This window comes from Agelaius phoeniceus, chromosome Z (assembly GCF_051311805.1).
Source record: "Agelaius phoeniceus isolate bAgePho1 chromosome Z, bAgePho1.hap1, whole genome shotgun sequence".
Lineage (NCBI taxonomy): Eukaryota > Metazoa > Chordata > Aves > Passeriformes > Icteridae > Agelaius > Agelaius phoeniceus.
In genome coordinates this window covers 93,687,493-93,707,400 of record NC_135303.1, presented here as the reverse complement: position 1 = coordinate 93,707,400, position 19,908 = coordinate 93,687,493, and the positions used below count along the sequence as shown (strand labels likewise).

General features: G+C 49.3%; 1 protein-coding gene across 1 annotated transcript in view; it reads left to right on the top strand.

Moving 5' to 3' along the window:
- LOC143692273 (transcription factor 4-like) overlaps positions 1-19,908 on the top strand; it is a 128,879-nt gene that overhangs the window by 48,768 nt on the left and 60,203 nt on the right. The window contains exons 4-5 of the mRNA XM_077172199.1: positions 2,093-2,154; positions 3,663-3,759. Coding sequence (XP_077028314.1) covers positions 2,093-2,154; positions 3,663-3,759 — 159 coding nt within the window. The remainder of the gene's footprint in view (positions 1-2,092; positions 2,155-3,662; positions 3,760-19,908) is intronic.

The window sequence follows — 19,908 nt, the reverse complement described above, 5'->3', positions numbered from 1 at the left end:
CTGGGATCTTTAGGCTCCTCCTCACCCATCACTGGTGATCCTTTAAAATCCAAATCCTTCATCCCAGATTTCCTGAGGAGAATTCCCAAATCTGCCCACGAGTAGGGGATTCATGGATCTGGTGATTCTGGGATCTTTAGGCTCCTCCTCACCCATCACTGGTGATCCTTTAAATCCCAAACCCTTTATCCCAGATTTCCTGAGGAGAATTCCCAAATCTCCATGGGAGAGAGTCCATGACAAGGGGATTCTGGTAATTCTGGGATCTTTAGGTTCCTCCTCACCCATCACTGGAGATCCTTTAAATCCAAATCCTTCATCCCAGATTTCCTGAGTAGAATTCCCAAAGGGAATGACAAGGGCATTCATGGATCTGGCGATTCTGGGATCCTTAGGCTCCTCCTCACCCATCCCTGGTGATCCTTTAAATCCAAATCCTTCATCCCAGATTTCCTGAGTAGAATTCCCAAAGGGAATGACAAGGGCATTCATGGATCTGGCGGTTCTGGGATCCTTAGGCTCCTCCTCACCCATCCCTGGTGATCCTTTAAATCCAAATCCTTTATCCCAGATTTCCTGAGGAGAATTCCCAAATCTGCCCACGACAAGGTCTCTTCCAACCTTGACCTTGTGAAGTTCTCCATATATCCCAGCTGGAAATGGAGGATGTTGCAAAAATTCTGCTTTTCCCCGCAGCTTTTTTCTGGATCTCCTCCTTTCCCTCTGGAGCTCAGCTGGAGTTGGAAGCAGGAACTGGAGGATCCAGGTTCCTCCAGAGCTGCATTTTGGGGCTTTTCCCGGGCACCATTAAGGCCGGAGCCTCCTTCTCCTCCCATCTCCAAAGATTGTTTTAATGAGAACTAAAGGGCCTTTTTCCAATTACCAGGGAATAACTGGATTCAGTTCCTGGCTTATGTCAACCTGCTTGGATTTGATTAGGGACAAAGAAATGGATTCATCCGTCAGGGTTACTTCATTAGGGCTCCTCAGTGATGCTTCACAGAGGGGCGGCGGCGCTCGGCACTTTTGGGGTGAAATCCCAGGAAAATGGGGACAGAACTGCTGGAGATCGAATCCCGTCCCTTTCTGAAGGAGGCCAGGGATTTTTGGGGTGCTGGGGGGAATCCCTCCCCGGGGAGCTGTCCCGCTCTGGACAATCCCTAAAATAATCCCTTTAATTCCAGAATCACTCCAAGTGGACACCAGGCCCTTCAGTGCTGGGTTTGGGATCTCTCCTCCCCACCAAAACCCGGGAGTTATTGATTAAAAAAACCCCATCCCATCATTCTGAGCAGGGGCTGCCCAGAGTTAATTGTCTGTTACATAACACAAGTGATTTTTAAAAAATCTGCCTAATTAACCTAATGGAATGGTTGATCGGATCTGTCAGGTAAATGATCCACAGTTTCATTCCCTTTTTTTTTTTTTTTTTTTTTTTTTTTTTTTTTTTTTCCTGGAGCTTAATTAAATATTTACCTCCGAGTGTCTCGTGCTATTAACGTGTTCATCTATTATGGGAGAGAATAGGAATCCTAATTGGGGGAAAGAATTCAAGTGTCAGCTTTGGAATCCTGGAAATTCCCCCGATTTAGTCTCCAGCTAAAATTCCCACTGATCCTAAAACCTGGATGGGTTTGATTTCAAGAGATTTAAGCAGGGATAGAGGGACAGGGCTTGCAGCAACCCGGGACAGCTGATCCTTAAAATCCCTTCCATCCCATAAAAACCGGAGGAGCAATCCTGGTAAAACCACACCAGCTCCGTCCTGCTGGCAGTGTCCGTCAGTCCCCGCTTGCTGCTGGACACTGGGAGAAGACGGGATCCCAAAATTCCCAAATTCCATGGCTTTGGAGGCAGGCAGGCAGGAATTGTGCTGCCGCTCAAACCTCGGCGTTCCTGAGGGTCCAGCTCCATCCCCGCCGTGAATTTCAATGAGTTCATTTCAGCCCCGGGGTCAGGAGCCACTTCCTGGCCTCGGCTCCTCACGCCTGCCTCTTAATTAAAGGCACCAGGAGATTAATTTGAAGCATTAATTTCTCACAAAAGGCGGGAATGATTTGCCACGAAGCCTAAAGAACTTTTTTGTCCCCAGATGTAGAAGACAGAACTAGCTCAGGGTCCTGGGGGAATGCAGGACATCCGAGTCCATCCAGGGTAAGTGAATTTCATCTTTATCCCCTGCAGATGGAAATGTGCAATCCTGTGGGCTCAGGAATCTGTATTCTCATTAAAATGGCTCCTCTCAGTGTTTCCATTTCAAACCCCAGCCTGCCACTGGCTTTCAGATGCTCCAGAAGGTCCCTTCCAACCCAGAGCATTCATTCCACGATTTCTGTGCATATTAATGAGCCAATTACTGAGGGGGCTTGGCAGCCCCCCCACCCCAAAGCGCAGCTGGTGCAGAGGCTGCTTCCCAGGTGCATTTTTAGGGATTTTTGGTAGGATTTGGAGGTGCTGGGATTTCGTTGCCTGCCCATTCCATGGCCAGGATCCTCACCAGAGCAGCTCAAACCCTTCTCTTTGTCCGTGGAAAATTTGGGGGGATTTTGGCACATCCCCTGAGTGCTCCGGGCTGGAACTGGGCACAGCCACATCCCACGGTCCCTGCTCAGGAGCAGAATTCCCTGTGGGCTCCCTCTGGCTCGGCGTTCTCTGGGATTTAGGAGCCAGCTGGGCTCAGTCAGTTCAATTGTGCCTGTGGACAGTTATCCACATTTTTTTGACACTTTGGGATGGAGATGGCTTGGTGGGAAGAGCAGATTTTCCAGCGGCACAGCTGGATCCTCCTGAGTGCTGGCAGCTCCTGCTCCCGACTGGAACATCCCAGCTCTGCCCTCCCTCCATGGCTCAGCACCACTTCATCCCTAAAACACACGGAGCAGAGAGCGCCGTCCTCGTGCCCCTTATTTAAATTCATTTGAATTGGTTCCCAATTAACTTAAAGGACAGCGAGGAAGAGCGGGATCTTCATCCCCTCCTCACCCTCCATCCACGTCCCTTCCCCGGGAGCTCTCATTTCCCCGTTCCTGCCTCCAAGGAAGGAATCCCAGCACCTTTTCTTCTTTCCTGCTTTGCATCCCTGACGTCACCCCAGCTTCCATCTGTCAGTTTGATTTTCCTGCCCTTTTTTTTTCCCCTTGACACTTGTATTGCTTCCGAGGGAAAAATGTTTTGAAAAGGAAATCGGGCAATTGGCACACACCGATTATTTCTGCCTCCAAAGCCCTGAATGAAAGTGGGGAGATAGAAAGAAAAGGAGCACGAGCCTGAGAAGGATTGGGGAATTTTAAATCGAGGCCGGGCATTAAGTCGAGGAATTATTCCACAAACAACCTGACCTCGCTTTTTCCTGCTGGAATGGAATTCCCCCAGCGGGAGACCTCCTTCCTCCAGAGGCTTTTTGCCTTGCTTTAAGCACGAGGACTCTTCCCAGAGGGGTTTTTTTGCTGATTTACCCCACACAGGATTTCAGGAACATCACCCAGCTCTCCAGTCAGGATTCTCTTCTTTTTTTTTTTCCTAATGAACAGAACTTGGAAAGGGCACTAAAAATGTGTCGCTCCAGCCAATCAGCAGGGAAAAAACCCCAAGGGAATGATGGTTTTTAGAGCAGCCTTCAAAGTGAGGTGTAAAATTGTGTTTTTTCCCCCATTTCTTGCCAGAACTATGGAGATGGGACTCACTATGACCACATGGCGAGCAGAGACCTCGGCTCACATGACAATCTCTCTCCTCCCTTTGTCAATTCCAGAATACAAAGTAAGAACATGGAATTTCCTCCCTCACTGGGCTGGGGCAACTGGGATCAATGGATTAGGAATAAAATTCCAGGGCCTTCAAGTCCCCATCCCTCATTTTTTTGGGCTTGGTTTGACGGTAAAGACAGGGATTTGTTTCAATTTTCCATGCTGTGATATTTAGTATTTCATATCCATTTTGCTTATATTTTCTTGATGTTCTGTATCTCTAACTGTGGATTGGTGATGCAAAATCAGATTGGACACGCTTGGGATGGGTTTTGAAAGCTTTTTGAAATCCTAATCGATAAATCCCAAAGGGAGCAGAGAAATAGAAGGTGGGGGACACTGGGAATGTTGTTTGGAGTGGGAGGGAGGTGTCCAACCGTGCATCAGAAGCGTTGATGGTCCTGGAGATCTTTTCCAACGGGAACGATCCCGGGATTCTGCGCTAGAGGTTTATGAGGGAGCCGTTGCTCCCTTCTTTAATTATGACTTTGCTAAAGTCAATAAATGATGTCAAAATAGTGGCAATGCTCAGGCTGGCTCCATCCAGGAGCTTCCAAGGAAAACACGGAGCTGTGGCTGCCGCACATCATTCCACAGCTCTAATGCCCATCCCTCATCCCGGGGCATTGGCAAAGAGCTGGGAGTTGTTGGAGCTTGCAGCAGTTTGAGAAAGCCTGGGAGAAGCCAAGGAAAGCATGGAAATTCCAACGCTGCCTGCCGCACTCAGGCAGGGAGCAGCAGGGCATGTGTCTGTCCCTCCTGTGCCTCCCCGCACTCCAGAAAATCCAGAAAATCCATGAAAACACAGCTGGAGGCTCCCTGGGAAGGTGGTGAGGAACCAGGGCTCCAAAGTTCCTAGAGGAGTCTCCAGAAAATCCAGAAAATCCATGAAAACACGGCTGGAGGCTCCCTGGGAAGGTGGTGAGGAACCAGGGCTCCAAAGTTCCTAGAGGAGTGTGGGAAGTGCCAGGTCCAGCTCCATGGCCTAGGAGGGACTTTCCCAGCTGTGGGGTGGGGACAGCGCCAGCCAGGGCCTGGGCTGGGACACCATGGGGCCCTGTGGGAATGGCAGTGACAATGGCAGTGACAGTGACAATGGCAATGGCGGTGGGAATGGCAATGGCAGTGGCAATGACAATGGCAATTGAAATGAGAATGGCAGTGACAATGGCAGTGACAATGACAATGGGAGTGGCAATGATAATGGCACTGGGAGTGGCAGTGACAATGGCAGTGGCAGTGGCAATGGCAGCGGGAATGGGAATGGCAATGGCAGTGGGAGTGGCAATGGCAGTGACAATGGCAGTGGCAATGGCAGTGGCAATTGAAATGAGAATGGCAGTGACAATGGCAGTGACAATGGCAATGGGATTGAGAATGGTAATGGAATGGCAGTGGGAATGGCAATGGGAATGGCAGTGACAACAGTAGTGGCAATGGTAGCGACAATGGCAATGGCAATGGGAATGGCAGTGACAATGGCAATTGAAATGACAATGGCAGTGACAATGGCAATGGGAATGGCAGTGACAATGGCAGTGGGAACAGGAATGGCAATGGCAATGGCGGTGCATGTGGCAATAACAATTGAAATCGCAATGGGAATGGCAATGGCAGTGCCAACAGCAGTGACAATGGCAATGGCAATGGGAATTACAATGGCAATGGCAGTGACAATGGCAATGGCGGTGGCAATTGAACTGGCAATGGAAATGGCAATGGCAAATGAAATGGCAGTGACAGTGACAATGGCAGCGGCAGTGGCGGTGAATGGCAATGGGAATGGCAATGGTAATGGCAGTGTGAATGGCAATGGCAGTAGCAGTGGCGGTGACAATGGCAATGGGAATGGCAATGGAATGGCAATGGGAATAGTAATGGCACTGGAAATGGTAATGGAGTGGCAGTGGGCATGGCAATGGCAGTGACAACGATAGTGGCAATGGTAGTGACAATGGCAATGGTAATGGCAGTGATGATGACAATGGCAGTGGGCATGGCAATGGCAATAGCAATTGAAATGGCAATGGCAACAGGAGTGATGATGGTCATGGCAATGGCAGTGACAACGGCAATAAGAATGGCAGTGACAGTGGCAATGGGAATGGCAATGGCAGTGACAACGATAGTGGCAATGGCAGTGACAACGATAGTGGCAATGGCAGTGACAATGGCACCAGGAATGGCAGTGGCAATGGGAACGGGAATGGCAATGGCAATGGCAATGGCAATGATAATGGCAGTGACAATGGCAATGATGATGGCAGTGACAATGGCAGTGACAATGGCAATGATAATGGCAGTGACAATGGCAATTGAAACGGCAATGACAGTGGGCATGGGAATGGCAATGGCAGTGACAACGGCAGTGGGAATGGCAATGGCACTGGGAATGACAGAGACAATGGCACTGGGAATAGGAATGGCAATGGCAAATGCAATGGCAATGGCAGTGACAATGGCAGTGGGAATGTCAATGGGAATTACAATGGGAAATACAATGGCAATGGCAGTGACAGTGGCAATGGCAGTGACAATGGAATGTAATGGCAATGGCAATGGCAGTGACAAGGGTAGTGGCAGTGATAGTGACAATGCCAATGGCAAAGGGAATGGAATGTTAATGGCAATGGCAGTGGCAATGGGAATGGCAATTGAAACAGCAGTGACAGTGGCAATGGCAGTGACAATGGCACTGGGAATGTCAATGGGAATTACAATGGGAAATACAATGGCAATGGCAGTGACAGTGGCAATGGCAGTGACAATGGCAATGGCAATGGCAGTGACAATGGCAATGGGAACGGCAATGGCAATGGAATGTAATGGCAATGGCAATGGCAGTGACAAGGGTAGTGGCAGTGATAGTGACAATGCCAATGGCCATGGCAATTGAAATGGCAGTGGCAATGGCAGTGACAATGGCAATGGGAATGTCAATGGGAATTACAATGGGAAATACAATGGCAATGACAATGAAAATGGCAATAGCAAATGAAATGGCAATGGCAGTGACAGTGGCAATGGGAACGGCAATGGGAACGCCAATGGCAGTGACAAGGGTAGTGGCAGTGATAGTGACAATGCCAATGGCCATGGCAGTGACAAGGGTAGTGGCAATGATAGTGACAATGGCAATGGCAATGGCAGTGACAAGCATAGTGGCAGTGATAGTGACAATGCCAATGGCCATAGCAATTGAAATGGCAGTGGCAGTGGCAATGGCAGTGACAATGGCAATGGCCATGGCAATTGAAACGGCAGTGGCAGTGACAATGGCAATGGCAATGGTAGTGGCAATGGCAGTGACAATGGCAATGGGAACAGCAATGGGAACACCAATGGCAGTGGCAATGGCAGTGGCAATGGCAGTGACAATGGCCCTGGCAGTGACAGTTGCAATGGCACTGGAACGCATTCACACCGATGCAATCACTGCGTGTGAAAAAGGGAATGCTGCCTCCAGCCAAGGCCACCGCCAGTCCTGTCCCCAAGCGCTTGTCACCGCCACCGCCGTTCCCAGCTGTCCCCTCTGGCAAGGCTCTTGTCCCATTTGTCCCCTTCCAGCAAGGAGAAACCTCCTGCACAGCCCCGTGGAACCTGCTGGAACCTTCTCCGGCCAGGAGGAGCTCCAGGGACTTTGGGACACCGGGGTGGCCCCTCCAAGGCAGCAGATCCACGGATCTGTGATGCCATCCAACCTCTGGGAATATTCTGCTCTTCCCAATTCCACACCTCCCCGCCTTTGCCGAGCGGGAATATTTCCAAAATCCTTTCACATTTGCAACGGGATTTTCCCCTTTCGTCCCCGCGGCTTTGATTCCGTTCCCGTTATTACGAGGAGAGCCGGAATTTTTTTGCAGATTAGTGAAGTTTACCCAACACGGCGTTCAAAAGCTTTCAATTGCTAAATTGTAAACATTTGGGATCAAATTTTCCATGCTGTGGATGTGACTCAGCCCGCTCGGTGTTTTTTGAACCTTTCAACGTTTCCTCAAATGGGATTACATTGCAGCCTGGCAGGTTTGGGGTTTTCTCCCTTTAGTGTCTGCCACGGCGGGAACATTGCAAAAAGGGAATCGGGACGGGAATCTGGAAGGGAACGGCCAAAACTCTCCAGGGATTTTAGGGATCAACCCTGGAGCATCTTTGTGCTGCTTTTTTAACGACGGAGGCAGGGAATTGTTTGGGATGGGAGGGATTTTTAGCATCATCCCAGTCCATCCTTGGAGAAATCCCAAACCCAAAACCCCACACGATTTCCCGGAAGGTGCCTAAATGAAACAAAACCAAGAAATCAAAGCAGCCACGATATTGATGTAAAAATTCCCGTTGCCAGTCAGGAGTGAATGGATTTGTAAGCGCTGCCAGTCAGGATTCCGAGCTCGGCGTTGGAGCGCGGTCCCGGAAAAAAGAAAGGACCGGTGACAAGGACATCTCCATTTCTTTGGGTGGCAGCAGCAGGAGATGTGTAAATAGAAATTTCCACTCTGGCAGTTCCTGGGCAGGACAGGAGCCTTGAAATGCGAGTTTGTCCTCCACGCTCCGCGGGCGAGTTCGCATTCCTTGATTTGGATTTCAACGGCTCGCGGCGTTTCCGAAGGGTTCTTCTGGGGGATAACCTGGAGTCGGCGTCATCATCGTCATCATCGTCATCGTCATCGTCATCATCAGCTCTGGGGGCAGGGGGGCACCTCCTGTCCCTAATGTCAGAGTCCTGTCCCTAATTCTGGGCTCCTGTCCTTAGTTCTGGGCTCCTGTTCCTAATGCCAGTCCTGTCCTTAATCCCAGGCTCCTGTCCCTAATTCTGGGTTCCTGTCCCTAATCCTAGAGTCCTGCCCATAATTCTGGGCTCCTGTCCCTAATGCCAGAGTCCTGTTCATAATCCCAGATTCCTGTCCTTAATTCTGGGCTCTTGTCCCTAATCCCAGAGTCCTGTTCTTAATTCTGGACTCCTGTTCTTAATTCTGAGTTCCTGTCCCTAATCCCCGATTCTTGTCCCTAATTCTGAGTTCCTGTCCCTAATCCCAGAGTCCTGTCACTAATCCCAGAGTCCTGTTCTTAATTCTGGACTCCCATCCTTAATTCTGGGCTCCTGTCCCAAATCCCAGACTCCTGTCCCTAATTCTGGGCTCCTGTCCCTAATCCCCGATTCTTGTCCATAATTCTGGGCTCCTGCCCATAATTTCAGACTCCTGTCCATAATTCTGAGTTCCTGCCCCTAATCCCAGACTCCTGCTCTTAATTCTGGACACTGTCCTTAATTCTGGGCTCCTGTTTATAATCCCAGAGTCCCGTCCCTAATCCCAGAGTCCTGTCCCTAATTCTGGGCTCCTGTCCCTAATGCCAGAGTCCTGTCCCTAATTCTGGGCTCCTGTCCCTAATCCCAGAGTCCTGCCCATAATCCCAGATTTCTGTTCTTAATTCTGGGCTCCTGTCCCTAATTCTGGGCTCCTGTCCCTAATCCCAGAGTCCTGTCCCTAATTCTGGGCTCCTGTCCCTAATCCCAGAGTCCTGTCCCTAATTCTGGGCTCCTGTCCCCAGTCCCAGAGTCCTGTCCCTAATCCCAGAGTCCTGTTCTTAATTCTGGGCTCCTGTTCTTAATTCTGAGTTCCTGTCCCTAATGCCAGAGTCCTGTCCCTAATTCTGGGCTCCTGTCCTTAGTTCTGGGCTCCTGTTCCTAATGCCAGAATCCTGTCCATAATCCAAAACTCCTGTCCATAATTCTGAGTTCCCATCCCTAATCCCAGAGTCCTGTTCTTAATTCTGGGCTCCTGTTCTTAATTCTGGGCTCCTGTCCCTAATCCCAGATTCCTGTCCCTAATCCCAGAGTCCTGTCCCTAATTCTGGGCTCTTGTCCCTTATCCCAGATTCCTGTTCTTAATTCTGGGATCCTGTCGTTAATTCTGGGCTCCTGTTCTTAATCCCAGAGTCCTGCCCATAATCCCAGAGTCCTGTCCCTAATTCTGGGCTCCTGTCCCTAATCCCAGAGTCCTGTTCATAATTCTGGGCTCCTGTTCTTAATTCTGGGCTCCTGTCCCTAATCCCAGAGTCCTGTCCTTAATTCTGGGCTCCTGTTCTTAATTCTGGGCTCCTGTCCCTAATTCTGGGCTCCTGTCCCTAATGCCAGAGTCCTGTTCATAATCCCAGAGTCCTGTCCCTAATCCCAGAGTCCTGTCCCTAATTCCGGGCTCTTGTCCCTAATCCCAGAGTCCTGTCCTTAATTCCGGGCTCTTGTCCCTAATGCCAGAATCCTGTCCTTAATTCTGGGCTCCTGTCCCTAATGCCAGAGTCCTGTTCTTAATTCTGGGCTCCTGTTCTTAATTCCGGGCTCCTGTTCTTAATTCCGGGCTCCTGTTCCTAATCCCAGAGTCCTGTTCATTATCCCAGATTCCTGTCCCTAATTCTGGGCTCTTGTCCCTAATCCCAGAGTCCTGTTCTTAATTCTGGGCTCCTGTCCCTAATCCCCGATTCTTGTCCATAATTCTGGGCTCCTGTCCCTAATCCCAGACTCCTGTCCATAATTCTGAGTTCCTGCCCCTAATCCCAGACTCCTGCTCTTAATTCTGGACACTGTCCTTAATTCTGGGCTCCTGTTCATAATCCCAGAGTCCCGTCCCTAATCCCAGAGTCCTGTCCCTAATTCTGGGCTCCTGTTCTTAATCCCAGACTCCTGTCCCTAATGCCAGAGTCCTGTCCCTAATCCCCGATTCTTGTCCATAATTGTGGGCTCCTGTCCCTAATCCCAGAGTCCTGTCCCTAATCCCAGAGTCCTGTCCCTAATCCCAGAGTCCTGTCCCTAATTCTGGGCTCTTGTCCCTAATCTCAGAGTCCTGTTCTTAATTCTGGACACTGTCCTTAATTCTGGGCTCCTGCCCCTAATCCCCGATTCTTGTCCATAATTCTGGGTTCCCACCCATAATTCTGGGCTCCTGTCCTTAATTCCAGATTTCTGTTCTTAATTCTGGGCTCCTGTCCCTAATCCCAGAGTCCTGCCCATAATCCCAGATTTCTGTTCTTAATTCTGGATTCCTGTCCCTAATTCTGGGCTCCTGCCTGTAGACCCAGACTCCTGTCCCTAATTCTGGGTTCCTGTCCTTAATTCTGGGCTCCTGCCCATAATTTCAGACTCCTGTCCATAATTCTGAGTTCCTGCCCCTAATCCCAGAGTCCTGTCCCTAATTCTGGGCTCCTGTCCCTAATTCTGGGCTCCTGTCCCTAATGCCAGAGTCCTGTCCCTAATTCTGGGATCTTGTCCCTTATCCCCGATTCTTGTCCATAATTCTGGGTTCCCGCCCATAATTCTGGGCTCCTGCCCCTAATCCCAGATTTCTGTCCTTAATTCTGGGCCCATAATTTTGGATTCCTGTCCATAATCCCAAACGCCTGCCCATAATTTCAGACTCTTGTCCTTAATTCTGGGCTCCTGTCCCTAATCCCAGATTCCTGTCCCTAATCCCAGATTCCTGCCCTTAATTCTGGACTCCTGTTCATAATCCCAAACTCCTTCCCATAACTCTGGGCTCCTGCCCATAATTTTGGATTCCTGCCCATAATCCCAAACTCCCTCCCATAATTCTGGGCTCCTGTCCCTAATCCCAAACTCCTGCCCATAATCCCAAACTCCTGCCCATAATTTCAGACTCCTGCCCATAATTCTGGGCTCCTGTCCCTAATCCCAAACTCCTGCCCATAATCCCAAACTCCTGCCCATAATCCCAAACTCCCGCCCATAATTTCCAGTCTCCAGTTTGTACCTCCAGCACAGAAAATCAGCTTTTCCAGCAAAATCCAGTTCAAAACCCCTTCCCCTTCCATGGATTCTTGGGAGTTTGGCTTTTCAAGAAGTTTTTGTTGCCGTTCTCTCACAGGCAGAGGGAATTTAGAGAAACTTGCTGCAAATATTCGATTTTTACCTTTGGGAAGTGGAATAAAAGGAATTTTAAAATTCCTTCCAACAGAAAACGATTCAAAATAATCGTAAAAAAAAAAAAAAGCAGCACAAAGAAATAGAAATGAAATCAAAACCACTCCCCAAAAAAAAAGGTTGAATTGGGGTTTTTGGGGGCTTTTTTTGGCTGAAGTGGCTGCGGATCTTTCACGAGTGCATCACCCCAAAGGTCTGGAGGGGGGACACGAGCGGCTGCGGGCAGAAATTTGCATTCCAGCTGGAAAATGGACATGTGGGAAAATCTGGGAAACAAAACCCAATTTGGTGAATTAGTGGGTCATTTCCATAGGCACTCACGCTCCGTTAGGCAGGCAAAAACAAAGGGTTTGTTATGCTCCCAGTTAAAGCCCAGAGTGTCCAACAAAAAGGGAATTTAATTAAGGAGAATTCACAGCCCGGCCCTGAAGTCTGAACTTCGCAGCGTGGAATTAAAGGAGGAGTTTAGATAAATAAAATCAACTTTTTGGGGCGGCTTTGGGTGGGAAAAGAAAAAGAAAAAAAAAAAAATAAAGGCCGGGCAGGGAGGAGGAGGAGGAGGGGGTGGAGGCTGCTTAAAAATCTCTGCAGGTTTTGCCCTGCATGCAGGACAAAAGGGGAGATTTGAGTGCCATAGGAAAACACAGGGAAAAATGGAATTTTGGAGGGGAGGGGATGGAGGGATTGGGGTTTGGGACTGGAGGATGGGGACACGGGGATTGGGATTTGGGATTGCAGGATGGGGACACAGGAATTGTCCCCATGATGAGGACACAGGAATTGTCCCCTAATGGGGATGGAGGAATTGGGGTTTGGGACTGGAGGATGGGGACACAGGGACTGGGATTTGGGACTGGAGGATGGGGACACAGGGATTGTCCCCATGATGAGGACACAGGAATTGTCCCCATGATGGGGACACAGGGATTGGGATTTGGGACTGGAGGATGGGGACACAGGAATTGTCCCCAAGGTGAGGGACACAGGTATTGGGGTTTGGGACTGGAGGATGGGGACACAGGGATTGTCCCCTAATGGGGATGGAGGAATTGTCACCTAATGGGGACACAGGGATTGGGATTTGGGACTGGAGGATGGGGACACAGGGATTGTCCCCAGGGTGAGGACACAGGGATTGTCCCTTAATGGGGATGGAGGAATTGGGGTTTGGGACTGGAGGATGGGGACACGGGAATTGTCACCTAATGGGGACACAGGGATTGTCCCCTGATGGGGATGGAGGAATTGGGATTTGGGACTGGAGGATGGGGACACGGGGATTGGGGTTTGGGACTGCAGGATGGGGACACAGGGATTGTCCCCTAATGGGGACACAGGGATTGGGGTTTGGGACTGGAGGATGGGGACACAGGGATTGTCCCCTAATGGGGACACAGGAATTGGGGTTTGGGACTGGAGGATGGGGACACAGGGATTGGGATTTGGGACTGGAGGATGGGGACACAGGGATTGTCCCCAGAATGGGGACACAGGGATTGTCCCCAAGTTGAGGATGCAGGAATTGTCCCCAAGGTGGGGACACAGGGATTGTCACCTAATGGGGACACAGGAATTGGGATTTGGGACTGGAGGATGGGGACACAGGGATTGTCCCCAAGGTGGGGACACAGGGATTGTCCCCTAATGGGGATACAGGGATTGTCCCTTGGATGGGGACACAGGGATTGTCCCATGGGTGAGGGCACAGGAATTGTCCCCAAGGTGAGGACACAGGGATTGTCCCCTAATGGGGATGGAGGAATTGGGGTTTGGGATTGGAGGATGGGGACACAGGGATTGTCCCCTAATGGGGACACAGGGATTGGGGTTTGGGACTGGAGGATGAGGACACCGGAATTGTCCCTTAATGGGGATACAGGAATTGTTCCCATGGTGAGGACACAGGGATTGTCCCCAAGGTGGGGACACAGGGATTGTCCCCAGGGTGGGGACACAGGGATTGGGATTTGGGACTGGAGGATGAGGACACCGGAATTGTCCCTTAATGGGGATACAGGAATTGTTCCCATGGTGAGGACACAGGGATTGTCCCCAAGGTGGGGACACAGGGATTGTCCCCAGGGTGGGGACACAGGGATTGGGATTTGGGACTGCAGGATGGGGACACAGGGATTGTCCCCTAATGGGGACACAGGGATTGTCCCTTGGATGGGGACACAGGGATTGGGATTTGGGACTGGACACAGGAATTGTCCCCTAATGGGGACACAGGGATTGTCCCATGGGTGAGGGCACAGGAATTGTCCCCTGATGGGGACACAGGGATTGGGATTTGGGACTGCAGGATGGGGACACAGGGATTGTCCCATGGGTGAGGGCACAGGGATTGTCCCCAGGGTGAGGACACAGGAATTGTCCCCATGATGGGGACACAGGAATTGTCCCCTAATGGGGACACAGGAATTGTCCCTTGGATGGGGACACAGGGACTGTCCCATGGGTGAGGGCACAGGAATTGTCCCCTGATGGGGACACAGGGATTGGGATTTGGGACTGCAGGATGGGGACACGGGGATTGTCCCCTGGATGGGGACACAGGGATTGGGATTTGGGACTGGAGGATGAGGACACAGGGATTGTCCCCTAATGGGGACACAGGGATTGTCCCCAAGGTGGGGACACAGGGATTGTCCCCAAGGTGGGGACACAGGGATTGGGATTGACTGGCAGGATGGGGACACGGGGATTGGGGTTTGGGACTGCAGGATGGGGACACAGGGATTGTCCCCTAATGGGGACACAGGAATTGTCCCCATTGTGAGGGCACAGGGATTGGGGTTTGGGACTGCAGGATGGGGACACAGGAATTGTCCCCTAATGGGGACACAGGGATTGTCCCCTAATGGGGACACAGGAATTGTCCCCATTGTGAGGGCACAGGGATTGGGGTTTGGGACTGGAGGATGGGGACACAGGGATTGGGGTTTGGGACTGGAGGATGGGGACACGGGGATTGTCCCATGATGGGGACACAGGAATTGGGGTTTGGGATTGGAGGATGGGGACACAGGGGTTGGGGTTTGGGACCGGAGGATGAGGACACAGGGATTGTCCCCAAGGTGGGGACACAGGAATTGGGGTTTGGGATTGGAGGATGGGGACACAGGAATTGGAGTTTGGGACTGGAGGATGGGGACACAGGAATTGTCCCTTGGATGGGGACACAGGGATTGTCCCCATGGTGAGGGAACAGGGATTGTCCCCTAATGGGGACACAGGAATTGGGATTTGGGACTGGAGGATGGGGACACAGGAATTGTCCCCAAGGTGAGGACACAGGGATTTGGGACTGGATGGGGACACAGGAATTAGGATTTGGGACTGGAGGATGGGGACACCGGAATTGTCCCCTAATGGGGACACAGGGATTGTCATGGTGGGGACACAGGGATTGGGATTTGGGACTGGCAGGATGGGGACACAGGGATTGTCCCCAGGGTGGGGACACAGGGATTGGGGTTTGGGACTGGAGGATGAGGACACCGGAATTGTCCCTTAATGGGGATACAGGAATTGTCCCCAGGGTGGGGACACGGGGATTGTCCCCATGGGTGAGGGCACAGGAATTGTCCCCTGATGGGGATGGAGAAATTGGGATTTGGGACTGGAGGATGGGGACACGGGGATTGTCACCTAATGGGGATACAGGGATTGGGATTTGGGACTGGAGGATGGGGACACAGGGATTGGGGTTTGGGACTGGAGGATGGGGACACAGGGATTGTCCCCAAGGTGAGGACACAGGGATTGTCCCCATGATGGGGACACAGGAATTGGGGTTTGGGACTGGAGGATGGGGACACAGGGATTGTCACCTAATGGGGACACAGGGATTGTCCCCAAGGTGGGGACACAGGAATTGTCCCTTGGATGGGGACACAGGGATTGTCCCATGGGTGAGGGCACAGGAATTGTCCCCTGATGGGGACACAGGGATTGTCCCCTAATGGGGACACAGGAATTGTCCCCAAGGTGAGGACACAGAGATTGTATAGGGAAAAATTGGGAATTTTTGGGGTAAAATTTGGATTTTTTAAGGGAATTTTTGAGGATTTTTCCCGAATTTTTAGGGGGATTTTTTGTAGAATTTTTGGGGATTTTTGGGGATTTTTTAAAAAATTTTTTGGAAATTTTTTGGGGCTTTTTTCTAAAATTTTGGGGGATTTTTTGGGGATTTTGGGGATTTTTTTTTAATTTTTCTGGGATTTTTTTGGGATTTTTTGGGGGGTTTTGAGGTTTTGGGATTTGGGGTTTTGGGTTTTGGGATTTTAGGGATTTGGGCATTTGGGCATTTGGGATTTGGATTTTGGGGGTTTGGGATTTTGGGGATTTGGGATTTTGGGGATTTGGGCACTTGGGATTTGGGTTTTGGGGGTTTGGGATTTTGGGGATTTGGGAATTTGGGATTTGGGCATTTGGGCATTTGGGATTTTGGGATTTGGGATTTTGGGGATTTGGGCATTTGGGATTTGGGTTTTGGGGGGAATTTTTGAGGACTTTTGGAGGGAAAATTGGGAATTTTGGGGGGAAATTTTGGAATTTTGGGGGATTTTTTGAGGTTTTTTAGGGAGAAAATTGAGATTTTATTTTTTGAATTCTTGGGAATTTTTTGGATTTTTTTTTGAAGTTTTTTTGGAAATTTTGGGGTTTTTTGGGAAATTTTTTGGGATTTTTTTAAATTTTTTGAGGTTTTTTGGAAATTTTTCTTTGAATTTTGGGGGATTTTTTTCCTGGAATTGGTTGGGATTTTGGGGGGAATTTTTGAGGACTTTTGGAGGGAAAATTGGGAAAAAATTCCAAAACCCCAAAATTTTCAAAAAAACTTCAAACAATCCCAAAAAATTCAAAAAAATTCCAAAAAAATTCTCAATTTTCTCCCCAATGATGAGGACACAGGAATTGTCCCCTGTGCTGGCAGGATTAGGACATTTTTTTACCCCAAATTTTTACAATTTTTACCCCAAAAATTCCCAAATTTTGGAGGAATTTTTGGGGTAAAATTTGGATTTTTAAGGGAATTTTGTGGGATTTTTTCAGCAATTTTTTGGGGATTTTTTGTAGAATTTTTGGGATTTTTTTAGGTTTTTTTTTTTTAATTTTGGGGTTTTTTTGGGAAATTTTTTGGGATTTTGGGGGGATTTTTTGGGATTTTTTTAAAGTTTTTTTTGAAAATTTTTGGGGGTTTTTGGGGATTTTTGGGGGATTTTTTTGGAATTTTTGGGGATTTTTTTAAAGTTTTTTTTGAAAATTTTTGGGTTTTTTGGGGAATTTTGGGGGATTTTGGGGGGATTTTTTTGGAATTTTTTGGGATTTTTTTAAGGTTTTTTTTTAATTTTTGGGGTTTTATGGGGGAATTTTTTGGGGATTTTTGGGGGGATTTTTTTTTGAATTTTTGGGGATTTTTTAAAGTTTTTTTTTGAAAATTTTTGGGTTTTTTGGGGGAATTTTTGGGGATTTTTGGGGGATTTTTTGGAATTTTTGGGGATTTTTTTAAAGTTTTTTTTGAAAATTTTTGGGTTTTTTGGGGAAATTTTTAGGGATTTTTGGGGGATTTTTTTTGAATTTTTGGGGATTTTTGGAGATTTTTTGGGGGTTTTGAGGTTTTGAGATTTGGGGTTTTGGGGATTTGGGGATTTGGGTTTTGGGGGAATTTTTGAGGACTTTTGGAGGGAAAATTGGGAATTTTTGGGGGGAAATTTAGGAATTTTTAGGGTAAAAAATTGAGATTTTTTTTTTTTTGAAATTTGGGATATTTTGGGGAAATTTTTGGGATTTTTCAACCCAATCCTTTAGGGTTTATCCCAGGAATCCCATGGAGGAATTTCTGAGGAATTTATGGGATTTCTGTGCCCATGGGATTGTCCTATAGGAATTGTGGGGCTGGGATTTGGGATTTCAGAGGGATTTATGGGATTGTCCTATAGGAATTGTGGGGCTGGGATTTGGGATTTCAGAGGAATTTATGGGATTGTCCTATAGGAATTGTGGGGCTGGGATTTGGGATTCCAAAGGAATTTATGGGATTGTCCTATAGGAATTGTGGGGCTGGGATTTGGGATTCCAAAGGAATTTATGGGATTGTCCTATAGGAATTGTGGGGCTGGGATTTGGGATTTCAGAGGAATTTATGGGATTGTCCTATAGGAATTGTGGGGCTGGGATTTGGGATTTCAGAGGAATTTATGGGATTGTCCTATAGGAATTGTGGGGCTGGGATTTGGGATTTCTGAGGAATTTATGGGATTGTCCTATAGGAATTGTGGGGCTGGGATTTGGGATTTCTAAGGAATTTATGGGATTGTCCTATAGGAATTGTGGGGCTGGGATTTGGGATTTCAGAGGAATTTATGGGATTGTCCTATAGGAATTGTGGGGCTGGGATTTGGGATTTCTGAGGAATTTATGGGATTGTCCTATAGGAATTGTGGAGCTGGGATTTGGGATTTCAGAGGAATTTATGGGATGGGTTTGTGGGGTCCCAGCCAGGGTTTGTGGGGTCACAGGATGGGTTTATGGGGTCCCAGTGTTTATAGGATCACAGGATGGGTTTATAGGATCACAGGATGGGTTTATGGGGTCACAGGGTTTGTAGGATCAGAGGAAGGGTTTGTGGGATCATGGCAAGGGTTTGTGGGATCACAGGATGGGTTTATGGGATCATGGCCAGGTTTTGTGGGATCACAGTCCAGGGATGTGCTCTCCATGGCAGGAAGGGTTTATAGGATCACAGGAAGGGTTTGTGGGATCACAGCAAGGGTTTGTGGGGTCACAGGGTTTGTGGGGTCACAGGAAGGGTTTGTGGGGTCCCAGCGTTTATAGGGTCACAGGATGGGTTTATGGGGTCACAGGGTTTATAGGGTCCCAGGATGGGTTTTTGGGGTCACAGGGTTTATGGGATCCCAGGATGGGTTTGTGGGGTCACAGGGTTTATGGGATCCCAGGATGGGTTTATGGAGTCACAGGGTTTGTGGGGTCACAGACAGGGTTTGTAGGATGAGTTTGTGGGGTCCCAGGATGGGTTTATGGGGTCCCAGGGTTTATAGGATCACAGGATGGGTTTGTGGGGTCACAGGATGGGTTTATGGGGTCACAGTGTTTATAGGGTCACAGGATGCGTTTATAGGATCACAGGATGGGTTTATAGGGTCCCAGTGTTTATAGGGTCCCAGGATGGGTTTATGGGGACACAAGCAGCACAGGGACGGGGTCCTGGGGACCCAGGCTGTGGTGCTGGCGTCGCAGCCCCGTGCGTGGCAGAGCTGGAAGAGTTTATAGGATCACAGGATGAGTTTATGGGGTCGCAGCGTTTATAGGGTCCCAGGATGTGTTTATAGGATCCCAGGGTTTATAGGATCCCAGGATGAGTTTATAGGGTCACACACAGCAGTTCTAGGGTCCTACAGACCCCGGCCCTAGCGCTGACAGCGCTCTGGGCGTGCGTGGCAGAACTGGACAGGTTTACAGGATCCCAGTGTTTATAGGATCACAGGAAGGGTTTATAGGATCCCAGTGTTTATAGGGTCCCAGGATGAGTTTATAGGGTCACACACAGCAGTTCTAGGGTCCTACAGACCCAGACCCTGGCACTGGCACCGCTCTGGGCGTGCGTGGCAGAGCTGGATGGGTTTATAGGATCCCATGGTTTTTAGGCTCACTGGATGGGTTTATAGGGTCCCAGTGTTTATAGGGTCCCAGGAAGGGTTTATAGGATCCCAGCGTTTATAGGGTCCCAGGATGAGTTTATAGGGTCACACACAGCAGTTATGGGGTCCTACAGACCCCGGCCGTGCTGGCACCGCTCTCAATGCTGGTGTCGCAGCCCCGTGTATGGCAGAGCTGGAAGGGTTTATAGGATCACAGGAAGAGTTTATAGGATCACAGGATGGGTTTATAGGATCCCAGGGTTTTTAGGGTCCCAGGATGAGTTTATAGGGTCACACACAGCAGTTATGGGGTCCTACAGACCCAGACCAGGCCGTGGGGCTGGCACAGTGCTCTGGCGCTGGCGTTGCAGCCCCGTGCGTGGCAGAGCTGGAAGGGTTTATAGGGTCACTGGATGGGTTTATAGGATCATAGGATGGGTTTATAGGATTGCAGCATTTATAGGGTCACAGGATGGGTTTGTGGGGTCACACACAGCACAGGGACAGGGTCCTACAGACCCAGGCCAGGCTGGCACCGCTCTCAGCGCTGGCGGTGCAGCCCCGTGTGTGG